The 16,222-nt window shown below is 41.8% G+C and overlaps 1 protein-coding gene across 4 annotated transcripts in view; it reads right to left on the reverse strand.

Annotated features, from left to right (window-relative positions):
- Positions 1-3,527: 3,527 nt before the first annotated feature.
- Positions 3,528-16,222, reverse strand: part of NAB1 (NGFI-A binding protein 1) — a 55,295-nt gene continuing 42,600 nt past the window's right edge. For 3 of the 4 annotated variants that reach the window (XM_033946263.1, XM_033946262.1, XM_033946264.1), the window contains exons 7-8: positions 9,020-9,169; positions 4,488-6,635 (exon numbers count right to left, since the gene is read on the reverse strand). In XM_033946263.1, coding sequence (XP_033802154.1) covers positions 6,547-6,635; positions 9,020-9,169 — 239 coding nt within the window. In that variant the 3' untranslated portion in view covers positions 4,488-6,546. Of the gene's footprint in view, positions 6,636-9,019; positions 9,170-16,222 lie in introns of all 4 variants that reach the window. The other variant, XM_033946265.1, reaches the window with a different exon arrangement.

Here is a 16,222-nt window from a genome sequence, read left to right on the forward strand (position 1 = left end):
CTCACAGCACCGAGATTTGCGGGGAAGAAGTCCAAGTGTGAATGGAGGAAATGAATCTTGAGTGACATATTGCACTTCATTCTCTTGTATGCTTTGAGAAGTTTGTCTACCAGCTGAATGTAGTTTGGGGCTCTGTAATTGCCCAGAAAATTGTCAACAACGTCTTTCAAGGCTTTCCAGCCAATTTTTTCCGGCCCAACTAACAGATCTTCAAATCGCTTGTCACTCATAACATGTCTGATCTGGGGGCCAACAAAAATACCCTCTTTGATCTTGGCATCAGTTATTCTTGGGAACATCTGTCTTAAATAACGAAAACCTTCCCCTTCCTTGTTCATTGCTTTCACAAAATTCTTCATGAGTCCCAGTTTAATGTGAAGAGGAGGCAAAAATATCTTTGTCGGGTCAACAAGCGATTCATGTGCTACATTTTTCTGTCCTGGAACTAACTTTTTACGGAGTGGCCAGTTCTTTCTAGAATAGTGCGACTCTCTGTCTCGGCTGTCCCATTCGCAGATGAAACAGCAGTACTTTGTATAGCCAAGCTGCAGTCCTAGTAACAGAGCAACGACTTTGAGGTCTCCACAGATATTCCAGTTATACCTGGTATACTGGACATACTTTAGTAACATTTCCATATTCTCATATGTTTCTTTCATATGTGCTGCATAGCCAACAGGTACTGAAGGATAAACGTTGCCATTGTGCAACAGAACAGCTTTCAGGCTTAACATTGACGAATCAATGAAAAGACGCCACTCTTCCGGGTTGTGATCACAACCAAAGACCGAGAACAATCCTTCAATGTCACAACAGAAACAGAGACTGTCGACTTGTGCAAAAAATTTGGTTATATCATGATGCCGGTCTCGAAACACAGAAATTTTCGTACCTGGTGATAGCAAACACCATTCCTGCAGTCTCGAACATAGCAGCTCAGCTTTTGCTTTTGACAGACCCAAATCTCTGACCAAATCGTTCAATTCAGACTGTGTTATCAGATGTGGATCGCCTGATGAGGATGGTTCAAAATCCGGGTCAATGTCACTGTTAGAACCCTGCACTGCAGTTTCTTCATCTGGTTCGTCTAAGGTCCAATCCTCTGGTGGTTTCGGAACTGGAAGACTGTCATCATGTGGCATGGGTCTCATTGCTGAAGGCAGATTAGGATATTCAATTGACTTCTTGTTTTTGGCAGAGAAACCAGACACATTAGTCAAACAGAAATAACAGTCCGTCACATGGTCTTTCTGTTCTCGCCATATCATCGGAACAGCAAATGGCATCGTCTTTCGAGTACCTCTGAGCCAGGCTCTCAGACTAACAGCACATGTCGCACAGCAAATGTGAGGCGCCCATTGCTTGTCTTGATCACCTATTTTGCAGCCAAAATACAGATGATAGGCTTTCTTTACAAGGGCAGTCATCGAACGTCTCTGAGGCGTAAGTGTATATTCCCCACAGATATAGCAGAATGTGTCGCGGCTGTTACGACACCGACGAGACATATTGCCCGACACCAAAACGTCTATAGCATCAAGCTTACTTACTGTTATATTGCTACAGCTACTATACTACTATACTTTACTATACTGATACTATATACACACACGGACTATCTATATTAACCAAATGAGCAGGATCGGTGTATGGAAGCCACCATTATAGCATGGTGAGACAGCGCAAGCTCGTTCAGACCTGCCCAGACATGCCCAGGATGTCATCTTCCATAAAACAGCTTCCAACCTGGCTAGATTTTATGCATGGACATACCCAGGCGGCACAAACCGTTGTTGATAAGACACTTATGGGAGAAAAAATTGTTTGCATCCAAATATAAGAAAAAATCACGACAAAATTGAAGATTTCTCTGAAATGGTACGTGATGGGTAATTTTTGATGTAATATTCATGATCAGCACCCAAAATTCTATAAGAAACACCCAGCAGTGTTCAGGAAGCAAAAACTTTGTTGTGCAGTGAAATTAGTCAATAAAGAAACTACTACAAAACCAAAGCCCCAAATACGATCCTTAGTAAGGTTCTAGAATTCCCATATACCGTATTTTTCACTCCATAAGACGCACCCTAGATTTAGAGAAGGAAAATAAGAAAAAAGGCATTCTGAACCAAATTCTCTCTGCCAGGCTCGGCACCCAACCCCACACTCCTTGCCAGCCGTTGCAACCTGACCTCCCCTCCCTGCCAAGCTCCGTACCCTGTCCCCCCTCTGGTGGTCTAGTGGTAGGCCGGAGCAGCGCAGGTAGGTAGGCAGGCCTCCCCCTTCCCAGGCAGTCCCCCCAGGCAGGCAGGCAGTCCTCCCCCCTCCCAGGCAGGCAGGCAGTCCTCCCCCCTCCCAGGCAGCCCCCCCAGGCAGGCAGGCTTTGCACTCCCAGGCAGTCCCCCCAGGCAAGCAAGCAAACAGGCCTCCCCCTCCTATGCAACCCCCCCAGGCAGCTTGCCCAGGAAAGCAAGCAAACAGGCCTCCCCCCTTCCCAGGCAGGCATCCCCCTTCCCAGGTACCCTCCCAGCTCCCTTCCTATTTTTAATTCAGCAGGGCAGGCCCAAGCCCCCCCCCCCACCCGGTTACCTTTTTTTTCATTCCGTCGCTCTCCCTCACTAGACTCGGCTGCCTGCCTGGTCCCCGCAAGCAGTGTCAGCTGACGCAGCTCGAGTCCTCTTCTTTTTCCTTGCAGCAGAGCGGTGCACAGGGCTGCCTACCTGGTCCCACGCCGCTTCCCGTGAGAACTGAGTTCTCGCTGGAAGTGGCGTGAGATCGGGCAGGCATCCCTGTACGCTGCTCTGCTGCAAGGGAAGAGGACTCAAGCCGCGTCAGCCTTCACTGCTTGCAGGGACCAGGCAGGCAGCTGCCTCTAGCGAGGGAGGGTGACAGAATTTTTTGGGGGTGGAAAAAGTGCGTTTTATGGAGCAAAAAATACAGTAGTCTTATTGTTCACAAATATATAAATAGATGGGTGCTTATCAAAGCATGCAATGCTGCATTTTTCATGACTTAATGAACTCTCCACACATGACACTGTAGTTTTCTTTTTTCAAAGCTGAGTCACATATAACTCAACAGCAGCCCTGTTTCACTATCATGCTGCTTCAAGGGAGAAGTGGCCATCAAGCTCCAGTGTAACTCACCAGCAATCAAAAAAGTTTATGGAGACATTTCTTCTAAGGAACAGAGATGGATACACTAGATCAGTGGTTCCTAACCCTGTCCTGGAGGACCACCAGGCCAGTCGGGTTTTCAGGATAGCCCTAATGAATATTCATGGGGCAGATCTGCATTCCTATCATCTTCACTACATGCAAATCTCTTTCATGTATATTCATTAGGGCTATCCCGAAAACCCGACTGGCATGATGATCCTCCAGGACAGGGTTGGGAACCACTGCACTAGATAGCCTTTGGAATGAAATAATGAGACCACAACACTGGGATAACACACAGCTGTAGTTACAGGGCAGGACAAATCAGAATCCAAATACAGTCTGTGACATTACAACAGGAAGGTAAAATTTCAAGGCAACATAGACCTCACATTTATTACAGACCTTCATACTCAATGAAATCTGCTTAGCAATACACACAAAATGACCCGAGTCACTTTTACTAGCTGAACATCAATCACAGCACACAAATTCAAATAAAATATATATATATTATATACTTTAACATATAGCAGGTTTAATACATTTAGTGTTTACAAAATAAAAATTGCAATCTATTGGGTATGTGGTGTTCAGAAGAGAGATTATTTACTTGTCACTAAAAGACCAGTCAACTCAAAGGACATAGACAATATCCCTATTCCCTCCAATCTTTCCCTTTAGTTCTGCCAAAGGGTATCCTCTTTCCCTAACTTAAAATAGTCTGTTCTGACTCAATGGCAAGAACCATCCTCTCCCCTAAGAGCTGCAACATGCTTAGGGACAAGTAGGCTTGAGTCATGGGAATCTATTTTCCTAGTGGACAACCTGCAAATGGTGACCTTTAAACTGTTCCTTAAACTGATGAAAACTGGAGGACTACATGTGGAGACTGAGGAAGAAGAACTTAAGAGGGATACTGCCCACCCCCAAACACCTGGGTAAATTATTAACTTGCTAATTGTAGGACTCGCATCTGCATAAACTCTAGGCTCAAGTAAGTTTGCATAAAACATACAATGCCATCATTAGACTGCAGTTTATAAGTAAGATTCTAACTAGGTGTTTTTACATTTTGAGACTTTTGTTCTTTTCTAGAAGACCCAAAATGGAAAACACTATACAAAACCCGTTGGATTGAGCCTAGGCAGACACTAAAGCGGCACGTTGGGCTGGTCAATATTTAAATCTAAACAGTCAACTGGGGGGGGGGGTCAGACTATTATTTCACGGTATAACAAAAGGAGCATTCACCTCTTATCACAAGCAAAGTTGTAAACTCTACCATCTAAGATGAGCGTCTTTTGAGAGTTAATACAGTACACAATAGAGTGTAACAGAGGAAAAAAAACTCCATTTAATAGTATAAAACCTCACCTATAAAGCTTTCTTTCACAAATCAAGTGATTAAATTGTGCATGTTTACAGTGATCAGAGACTAAGACTACAGTGTTGACATGTCAAATCACATTTCAGCGACATACTTGTACATTGACTGAACAAAATTACATACAACTGACACAACTAACTTGCAGATACAAAACCAGAGTTTCATGACTATCCTTCTGAAGTACTAAGAGGAAATTCAAGCTAATTCTGAAGTTACACACCTATATGCTTGGTAACCCACAATAACTTAAAAGTTAGAAATTCTAATCACTTCTGTAATACAGAATACTGTAATAAAACAGTATACTGTATATTCTGTTTTCTATGTAAGTGGAGGCAGCCTATTATTTAGGCTTTGAATCTTATACCATTACTCTGCTCTTAGTTTTCTGTGATATTTGTAGACTTTTTCAATAAAGTCTACATCTGAACAATTCACAGCCAGATCATGATTATTTGTGTTTAAAATATTATAGTAAAATGTAATATTGTGCTTCTCTCTCAGCATTTGTTTCATTGCTAGTTCTGAGCCCACTATTTTGGAACTTTGATCGCACCTACCGGTAGTGCGGTAATTGACCCCATTGTTTAAAATCCATTAAAAAATATAGGCGCCACTAGGCACCTCCCAGGGTAGGTGTCTGAATCGCAGCTTCAGCATGGCGTCCAATGGTATCTAAGGTCAAAGTAGGCATGGTTAGGAGTAGAGATGACCTTAGGCGCTAATAGGCCCAATTCTAAAAAAAACCCTTAGGCACCAGTAACATAGGTCTTTAAAACCCTGGCTTACATTAGCATTGCCTAGTTTTTTTTCTTAGGCGTCGGTAGCCGTGAGTCTGGTAAGCGTGCCTAAGCATTAGTGACACTCAGCCGGTGCCATTTTTGTAGGCACCGGCTGATTTAGGTGCCTTTAACAGAACCTGGACCTAGATGTCCAAAATCCAACTAGTCCCTCTAAATCATTTCTGCTTGGCAACTTCTTTTTCGTTTGGTCTCTCAGCTCAATTTGAACCAGCTTCTGCTACAGCTGTGGTGCCATAAGATCCCATACATAGCCAACCACAGATTTCCTCACTTTCCACAGATTTACCAACTTATTTTTAACCTTCTGCCATCAAGCCCATGCACTACAACCGTCCTTTGGCAGAAAAGCAAAATCCAATGCTCTCTCTGCAAAGTAGTTGGAGTTACTGTAGCATAATGGAGCTGGAGCTCCCTTCAAGGGTCACCAACACTGACTAGGCCAAACCAGGCTTGCAAAAAGAAGCCAGGTTCAAAGCACTGTTATGGAGTCTTGGCCCAGCAGCAGGCCTGGCTTGTTAATTTCAACTACAAAGAATTCTAGGTCTGACAGTTGAGCTCACAGTGGGACACTAGAATTACTCTTGAATAGTGATAGTGGCAGCTTGGCAACTGTTTACATGCCATGAAAAAACAGTAAAAATGTCATCATGTGTCTCTTGCAACATAGGTGCATTATGTTCCAATGTAGTAAACTTCCAACGTTTTAAATGTTATTTTTTATTTGCATTTTTCTTTATCTAAAAAAACTATTGCAAACCTGCTAACTGTTATGTGTCGGACATCTTTAGCTTGGGCATATTTGCATTAATATCTACGTTAGATACATTTAAAGTAGACACTGAAATTTCAAGTAAAATGAGCTGCATCCACTCTTCTGAAGTGAATACACATCCCAAAGACCAAAGGTTTCTATAAATTATACAAACACGTAATACATTCTTAAATAATGGAGGCCCACAATATTAATTTGTGAACCTTTTCATATTACAAAAAGACAATTCAGGCGGTGTGCACCCAGTTAGCATTACTGTTCATGTAGACTGCAATAGCTTTCTGGCTTGTCTTCAACTACTATTGCACTTTATAGGCTTTGGCTATAAATTTGCATCTGAAATGAGGCAACACTGGTTATTAAGGCTTGCTCGATTCTGTGTTGGCGCTCCGTTACAATAGATGGCAGGCAGAGCATTTATGGCTATCTTGCATCTTCAGGCTCTGTTTTTATGGTTTTCTTCTCTGTGTTGTTTAAGGCAGATTGAGAGTAGTCTTTTATACCAAGGCTTTCTGATAAAAAGAAAAGACAAGGGCAAATAAAAGTTGGTGCTGGCAAAACAAATTATCTTTGTAGAAAAATTACTGAGCGATTTTAATATTTCACAAACATTTACGGTATCTTAACAGGCAGGAAGGGGTTCTAGCTCAAAATTATTACAAATATATAGAAGTAACTCAAAATGTAACAAAAAGTATGTCTTATTAGTAGTAGGGAAGGATTTCAAGGATGATAAAAAGCGTGCACACACGCAAGCACATATAATTATCCTCTCTCTCAAAGGGGGTGGGGTGGGTAGAGACAGAAGACAATCTTCTAACTGCCTGCAATCAAAATCCGTCTTCTCCCTCTAAAACCAGAAAACTTAGTGGGAATCTACAAGCTTCTTGTTTTAGTTATTTCTGCTAAGTACAAAAAATATGAGAGTACTCATAGTTTTACTGGGACCAGCTAAACCACTTCTATTATTTATACACAGTAGGCATGCATATTATCCAAGGATGGGTGGACCAGAAATGATTCGGACTTTAAATAAGATTCAACCCCACAAAGGTTCTGATTAATTCTGATTCATTAAGCATCAAAAGGTTTACATTATACACTAAGATAAAAGAAAAAAATAAAATGAACTTGACTGCATAGGAAACAGTTCTCATGGAAGAAAAGCAGCTTGTTAAAACAACATAAAAGTAGCACAAACTACTTAGATGATCCTAAGCCAGTGGATTGACATCCTGCAAAACCGGAAATCACTGAAAAGTCTAAAAGCAAACACCAGCTAGATAAGGAATGTTACAAGAACCAAAAAAGGCTTTCAATAAATTTAGGGGAAATGCTGCTAGGCTTGGATCTCAGGTGACTAGTACTGGACTGTTCTACTCATTGGACTCTAGCTTTTATGAGAGTCGGAACGGGGGGGGGGGGGGGGGGGGGAGTCACAGGTGCCATGGCATTAGCAAAATATTGGAGCCAATGTTCCCTCCAAGCTAGCAGTTCTCAAGCCAGTTCTCAGGACATAGCCAGTGAGGTTTTCAAGTTCTCACAATATATGCAAATTTATCTCTTGCATTTTCATTATGAGTATCCTGAAAACCTGACAGGCTTAGGTGTGTCCTGAGGAATGGCTTGAGAACTACTGATCGAAGCTGCAGCTTCTTCTGCTCCTTAGTCGTTACCTTTTATCAGGCAAGACTGGGTTGAGAACTATTCTAAGACTCCCGCTCAAAGCTGGTTAGGCCATGCCAAAACTTAACTAACCAAAGGATTCCTACCTGTCAAAACGTGACTAAATTTAGTACATGTTAACAGATGGAGTGGCTCCAATTACACTGAAATGGGAGTCAAACTATTCCCAGATAAAATGGAACAATAAAGGAATAATGTCCCAATATATTTATATAAGCCTGTTAGACTTGTAAAATGTTTTAATCACATCACAGATTTTTTTTCCTTAAATTAAAACAATCTTTCCACAGAAGGTAAAAGCACGTCTCTGCTGGCACCCTTCATCATGTTCTAATTTACCACTGTCAATAAAACACAACCGCTCCAACTTTATAGCCAAAAGCTGACTTCACACCCACAACCCCTATTTTTATGAGGCAATAAAACAAGAAAGATTTTTCCCTTGGATGGTTATTTTTGTTGCCTGCTACCACACATGTATCATGCAATTAACTAGACTGAATCACTGACCTGGTCAGGATGAGTTGGAGTCTCCTCTCTAATCACCAAGTCCCTGCCTGACTTTGAGTAAAGTACTTCAGCCCCCTTGTTCAAACTATGCATCAATTAATCTAACATTGATCCTTCTCCTATTAGCAAATCCTTCTGAATTCCACATCGCTGACAAATGCCAGCAGGTTCCCATACCAGAGAGGGGTTCAAGTATCTCTGTTTGTTTTTTTTTTAACATTAAACACCATCTCTGCCAAGAATTGTTTAGATCAGGGATCTCAAAGTCCCTCCTAGAGGGCCGCAATCCAGTCAGGTTTTCAGGATTTCCCCAATGAATATGCATTGAAAGCAGTGCATGCACATAGATCTCATGCATATTCATTGGGGAACTCCTGAAAACCCGACTGGATTGCGGCCCTCAAGGAGGGACTTTGAGACCCCTGGTTTAGATCGAGTGAAATACAAACACATATACTATATATATATAAATAAATAAATAAATAAAATCAGCCTTTAAAATATTGGTGGTGTTTTGAACAAACTAGTGGCAATGCTCACACTGGGGTTGGGAGAGGACCGACCATTGGTGCAGTGAAAACAAATTGATTGTTTTAAAAATATGCCAGAAACCTGACAACTGAACTTTCCTTTTGAAAGTGCTGTTCTTTCGGCTTATGGTAAATTATACTTCAGGGGTGACACAGACTATCCCACGCACCTGAGGTCTGAGACGTTGCATCGCTGCTGGAGTAGAGCCTACTCGACTCACTGTACAGCTGTGCCCCTAAGTGCTGCTCCCCAACTGATGGAACATGTTGCAGCTGCCTATTGTGGTGGTTTGTCATCCTGAGGTTTAGAGGCCTCTCACCTACATGACAACAATCCACATATCATTCCCCATCAAAATTAAGCTAATCATCCTGCTTTGTCTTCTAATAAAAAACAAAGAGCTACAAACACTGCTAAAAGTAGGAATGACATGTTAACTGCACAATAATCACTGTTGAACCATTTATAAGGGGAAGACAATCTTCTAACTGCCTGCAATCAAAGTGTGCACACTTTTTGCATGGACTTTTTACCACTTCTCAAAAGAGCTCTCTTTAGAAACTGTTCTGGTTTTCTGTACAAGAAGATGTTTCCTTGAAAATGCAGACTTAAAACGTAATCTATGAACATATCTTTCTTCTGATCTAACCATGCCCCCAGAAAATGCTTCCTCTGAATGTAGCTAAAAATAGGTATCAAGGAGCAAAATAAAAGGTCATGGTACAACCAAAGTGGTATACATATATTATACGCAGGTGTTTGGACTTTTACCACCACAAAGGATAAGTAATCTGCAGGCTATTTATACGAGTAAAACACTATTTTATTCAAGGAAATTCACTCTGAAAATCAGCTTCCCTGTTTTAAATGGGTCCATCACAGCTAATTCAAGTTCAAATTTATAATTATGGAATCAAAATACAATGAAAACTATTTATTTATTTATTTACTTAATTGTGGCTCCTTTCACAGTTCTGTGATTTACTCAATATATTCCCTCTTCTCTCAGTTTCCTTTTAGAAAGGAATATCTTATCTTTTTTTCCCCATAAAAAACTCATTATTGCATGGCTCAATTAGCTCTGCAATGCACTGCTACTGTTGTGTCATACAGTCATCTTCAATAAGACAGTCATCTTCATTTGAAAAAGCAAAAACAAGCTAGCAGGAAGAAAAACTATCTGGTTCTCCTATGCTTGCTCAAGTAGCGCACTGCTACATGGTTGTCTGTTTGGATGAGAATTTTCCTAAGACTAGGTCCGAGAAGACCTGCGTTTTGGTAGGAATTTTCTCACCCAAACATTTGCTTCATGCATACAAGATTGTGTGTTCTTCAACCTATTGAGTTTTCTACAAACCATTATGGTAATGAACCTTACTTCTAAGACAAGATATGTGGAGCACAATTTCAGTTTTTCAAATTTCCTGCTAATGCTTGCATAGCATGTACATCATGCCAAAGAGAGTTTCCTTTTCAAGTTCAAAAGATGTAATGTATATAGGCAACCTATCCAGGTGTGCTTGAAACTCTTTTTAAATCAAGCCTATGGCACTCAAACAATGGGAAATATTTCTGCATTTTTTCTGTCATATGAGTTCTCTCGATAGTTGAGGATCTGTTTATTTGAAAGTAAAAGTTAAACTTAAAAAAAACAACAACCCAAAAAACCTTTGTTCAGGTGGGGGATTATGTCAGGGAATTGTTGTCTGGATGGGAAAATCTGGAGAAGTGGGAAAGAGTGGGCAAAACTGAAAGGTGCTATTGTAAGGGCAACAAACCATTTTGAAAAGTAAGAGAAAAAGAAGGCCACTTTGGCAGTGGCATAGTAAGGGGGGTGCGGTCCGTTCAGATTGCAGTCTTCCTAAGGCGAAGCAACACCCCTAGTCCTCTCCGCCGCCCCCCCCCCCTTGTCGTGCGCATCCCTTGCCTTCCCCTGTACTTTATTGGCACTCTCTCTGACATCACTTCTGGGACCCACGCCTAGGAAGTGATGTTAAAGGAAGCCAACACCGACGTGGGCAGCATGCTGTTCACACCTGAGAAGTTTAAAAGGTGTAGGGAAAGAGAAGGGGGTGCATGGCGGGGGATCGGGGCGCCATCGCCCTGGACACCGCTCACCCTTACTATGCCACTACCCTTTGGTTCTCAAAAGTAGTAGCCGAAAAGATAAGGAAAAAGATTAGTTTTCATAAATTACAAAAGACTGCAGAGAGAAGACAAACAAAAATATCTGGAAAAGTTAAGAGAGGCTGGTCGAGTAGTCAAGAAACCAAAGATGCAAACAGAAGAAAAAAATAGCAGACATGGTAAAATGGGGGGATAAGACATTTTTATTTAGATATATGAATAGTGATAGGAGGAAGTGCAAAAATTGAACTGTGAGAATCAAAGGTGAAGGGGAGGAATACAGTATACTGTATAGACGCTGATAAAGATATGGCTGAATTGCTTAACATATATTTGTTTTGTGTTCACAGCTGAAGCGCCGGGAGCGGGACTGCAGAAAACAAAAGCAAATAGGGCTGGAGGTGTGGCCAATCCTGATTGCTTTTTAGAGGATTGTGTTCGTGAGGAGCTCGCTAAATTAAAGGTGGATAAAGCAATGGGGCCAGATAGCGTACATCCAAGGGTACTGTAGGAACTTGGGGAAGTTCTGGCGACTCCGCTGGCTGACCTTTTTAATGCTTCTCTAGAATTGGGATTGGTACTGGAGGACTGTAGAAGAGCAAAGTGGTATCTCTACACAAAAGTGGAAGTAAGGAACTACAGGCTGGTAAGTCTGGCGTCTGTGGTAAGTAAATTAATGGAAACGCTTTTAACCTGTAACCCATTCTGAGCTCTTTGGGGACAACAAGCTAGAAAACTAACTAAATAAATAAAAACAGAGAATAATGACTTTTCTGGAATTCAATGGATTACAGAACCGAGGCAACATGGATGAACTAAACGCAGGTCTTGTCAGAAAAATCTGATCAATTTCTTTGACTGGGTGACCAGAGAATTGGATAGAAGGAGAGAGCTGGATGTGGTGTATTTAGATTTCAGCAAAACATTTGACAGTATTCTACAAAGGCATCTATTAAAAAACACACTGGGTCATAACTGTTTGAGTGGAAGGCAACAGAGGGTAGTGGTAAATGGAGATAGCTCTGAGGAAAGTGATGGTGCCAGTAGTGTGCCTCAAGGTTCAGCTCTTGGGCCTGTTCTTTAACATTTTTGTAAGTGATATTGCTGAAGGGCTGTCAGGTAAGATTTGTCTCTTTGCAGACAATACCAAAATTTGCAATAGAGTAGACACCCAGGATGGTGTTAATAACATGAAGAAAGACCTAATGAAGCTTGAAGAATAGTCTGAAATTTGGCAGCTAAGATTTAAAGCTAAGAAAAGCAAGGTCATACATTTGGGGTGCAGAATCTCAAGGGAACGGTACAGTTTAAGGAGTGAAGAACTTTTGTGCACGAAAGAGGAACGAACTTGGGTGTGATAGTATGTGATGATCTTAAGGAGGCCAAACAGGTTGAAAAGGTGATGGCAAAAGCAAGAAGGATACTTGGGTGCATAGGGAGAGGAATGGCTAGTAGAAAAAGGAGAAACTGATGCCCCTGGAGTACCTCTTGGGACTGACACCTCCATGATCAATGCCATTCTGGTGTTTTTCTTTTACCATAATGTCCAGTTTCCTTGCACTCAGCTTTTTATTGATCAGAACAGGTATGTCCCAAGTAATTACATAATTTTCTTAAGGTTGTAATCCCATTGCTTTTCTAGTACAGCAATATTGTAATTTTAGATGCCTGTATGTGCTTCTATAAGCAAGATGCTTTGAAATGGGACTACACTGGATTTTTTTTTTAAGAAATCCAGGGATTGCTGCAACTTGGCTACCTAAATTTCCCAGAGCTCCCTGCATCCATACTCATTTGTGATTAGCAACCAGTCAACCAAGATGACAAATTCCTCATTTCCTGGGCCAATTAATTTTTTCCTCACCAAGCTGTGTTCTGATCTAATATGGGTCCCAAACGTACCAATTTTTTCAGAATAAAGAAATGCCTGCAAGTAGAAGCCTGATTGGGTTTCATATAGAGAGACAAGTTCTATGGCTGGCTCACAGTAGATTTCCTCCTTGGCTTGGTGGATAGTAGCCTTGTGATCCTTGATTTGAGAGACCAGTAAGGCTCAGTCAGCTGAATTTCAATGAATATTAATCTGTAGCTGAATTCTGTTCCTGACAAATATTATAACCCTGTTGGATGAAGCAAAGCTTAGTTTCCTCAAAAATTCAGCGCAGGTTTAGGTGTGATGGTCCAAAGCTTCTATTAGTTCTGGTTCTGTGACTACTGTGTTTGGATTGGCTGATACTGAAAAGCACTGTATTTTCTTGATATGCCTATAGGAGATCCATTTAACAGGGTTTTCTTAATAAAGCCAGTAGATTCCCTACTGTTGCTGACAGTATCTGGAGAGGCAAACAGCAGTCAATTTATAAAAGTCAACCATCAACTTTATCTTGCTTTTAAATAAAGTTCTTTCTGCTAAAGCACCAGAAAGAACCTATCATGTACATCTTCCCACACGCTGCTGGCTTTACTTATCTCAACAATGAAAAATCTGAAGGCTGTATCAATGCTTTGAAAAATTAACGGATGAAGTATTTATTGCTTTTTATCACATCTATCATCCCCTCTAGAAACTTGGTTTCCTCCTATAGCAGTGTTTCAAAAAACGTCCTCAGCTTCTGTAGGTCTTCATGTGCACCATTTAGTGCTGCTGGGCAGGGCCACCATCAGGGCAGTACTACCAGTCCTGCATTCAGGGGCCCGGAGCTGACAGGGGGCCCGGGCTCCCCCAGGGTCCTAGGCAGTGTTCTAAGGCAGGGGCACCAGTAGCTCGCCAAGGCAAAGTGAGTCGATCACCCAGGACTCACTTTGTATTGGCGATCTAATCTATCGGGCCGATCAGTCTTCCTCTCCCCGACGTCAATTCTGCAGTCGGAGAGGAAGTTCGGGCCAGCCAATCGCTGCCTGGTTAGGCGGAACTTCCTCTCCGACGGCAGAATTGACGTCGGGGAGAGGAAGACTGATCGGCCCGAAGCAGGGAGAGCATGCGTCGACGTCGGCTTTGGGGCCTGTTATCCATTGATGGGTCCTGTTCCCCGATGGCAGCGGCAGTGGCAGTGGCTTGGGGAACGGCAGGGAGAAAGAAAGAAAGGGGGCAGGCAGGGAAACAGAAGGAAAGAAGAGAAACAGAAAAAAAGAAAGAAAGGCCAGGGAGAGAAGAAGAAAAAGTTAGGGGAGGGAATGAGGTGTGGAGGAGAGAAAGCATACAGGCTGATAGAAGGGAAGAAAGATTGGATGCACAGTCAGAAGAAGAAAGTGCAACCAGAAATCACCAGACAAGGTAGGAAAAATGATTTTATTTTAAATTTAGCAAAGTGGAGGCAGTATTACCACAGTTTTCAAAGGAATTTGCCCAAATAACTTAATAGTTAACTGGGTAAATTCCCAGAGATGAAAACTTCCCTTCACTTACTATGCACAGTTCTGAATTTATATCTGCTGTCTATATTTTACAATATGGTCCCCTTTTACTAAACCGCAATAGTGGTTTTTAGCGCAGGGAGCCTATAAGCGTCAAGAGCAGCGCTGGGCATTCAGCGCAGCTCCCTGCGCTAAAAACTGCTATTGTGGTTTAATAAAAAGGATGGAGGGTATATTTGTCTATTTTTGTATGGTTGTTACTGAGGTGACAATGCATAGAGTCATCTGCCTTGACCTCTTTGAAAAAAACCCAGAACAGGAATGATAATTAACATTTTCTCAGCGTATAGTGTGTTTTGTGTTTTTTAATTTTATTGTTGGTAGATCATTTTGGGATCCGGAAGTTTCGCCCCCAACATTTCGCCCCCAGCAATTCGCCCCTCACATTTTGCCCCCCACATTTCGCCCCCAGGTATGTTTTGCCCCCGGAACTTTCGCCCCCACACATTTCGCCCCCCGGATGTTTTGCCCCCACACATTTCGCCCCCGCACATTTCGCCCCTGAGCGTTTTCCCCCTAGTATGTATGTATGTGTGACTGCTACATCAATACCTGACCTAGATTTCATTTTACTTGTTATTTGACGGTGTTGTGTTTGGACTGTTATTTCATTTGACAGGTTAGTTTTTGTTTTGCACAGTAAAAAATAAAAAATAAAATGATAAACATCACAGAAATCAATGACTTCGCTCTGGGGATAAAGGAGACATCTCCCCCAAATTTTCGATTTTTGAAACAAATCACCATTTTAACATGATAAAATAAAGCAAAAAAAGTAAATTATGTATTTTGGTCCTCTCAAATTCTGAAAAATCCGGTTTGGTCCCGGCGGACCAGTGACTTCTCTGACAAAAATCAGGTAAAAAATACCTACTTAATCATTTTACCTTTTTTTATTTTATTTTTTCATCATTTTAATCTTAATCATTCATCATTTTGAGACATATTATTGATGTAGTACACATAATCCAACTAGCTTCTTTCGTAAACTAGCTTCTTCTTGCCACGCTTTGAAAGAACTGAATCCATAAATAAAAAAATCACTACACAGATCAATTAATCAAGCGCCAATTCGGAAATCGTAAGGACTAAATGACCAAGAGGCAAGAACCCGTTATATTTATAGAAGTGTAGAGCTTCTGGGATCAACCTCTGTAGAATTTTGCAAAGTCATTGGCCAATTTTGGCGCCAGATTGGCCAATGCTCAGGGGCGAAATGTGCGGGGGCGAAATGGCCGAATTTAGCACTGGCGACTATAATCAGAATACATCACAAACATTAAAATCTAGGTCAGGTATTGATGTAGCAGTCACACATACATACATACTAGGGGAAAAACGCTCAGGGGCGAAATGTGCGGGGGCGAAATGTGCGGGGGTGAAATGTGTGGGGGCAAAACATCCGGGGGGGCGAAATGTGTGGGGGCGAAAGTTCCGGGGGCAAAACATACCTGGGGGCGAAATGTGGGGGGCGAAATGTGAGGGGCGAATTGCTGGGGGCGAAATGTTGGGGGCGAAACTTCCGTGAACCGATCATTTTGACTTGGTCATTTTAAAGTAGCTCACAAGCTCAAAAAGTTTGGGCACCTCTGAGCTAGAGCGTTGAAACTGTGTATTTCTATTTTATCCCCCCTTTTATAAAACTGTGCAGCGTTTTTTAGCGCCAGCCGTGGTGGTAGCAGCTCTGATGCTCAGAATTCTATGAGCGTTAGGGCTGTTACCACTGTGGCTAAAATCCACACTACAGTTTTGTAAAAGAGTGAGGGGTTAGTTTGTGATGACATATTCCACACTAGGCGAAGGTGTTTTCTGTGTTCTGTGTGTTCGAAAG

Source organism: Geotrypetes seraphini, chromosome 5 (genome assembly GCF_902459505.1).
Source record: "Geotrypetes seraphini chromosome 5, aGeoSer1.1, whole genome shotgun sequence".
Taxonomy (NCBI): domain Eukaryota; kingdom Metazoa; phylum Chordata; class Amphibia; order Gymnophiona; family Dermophiidae; genus Geotrypetes; species Geotrypetes seraphini.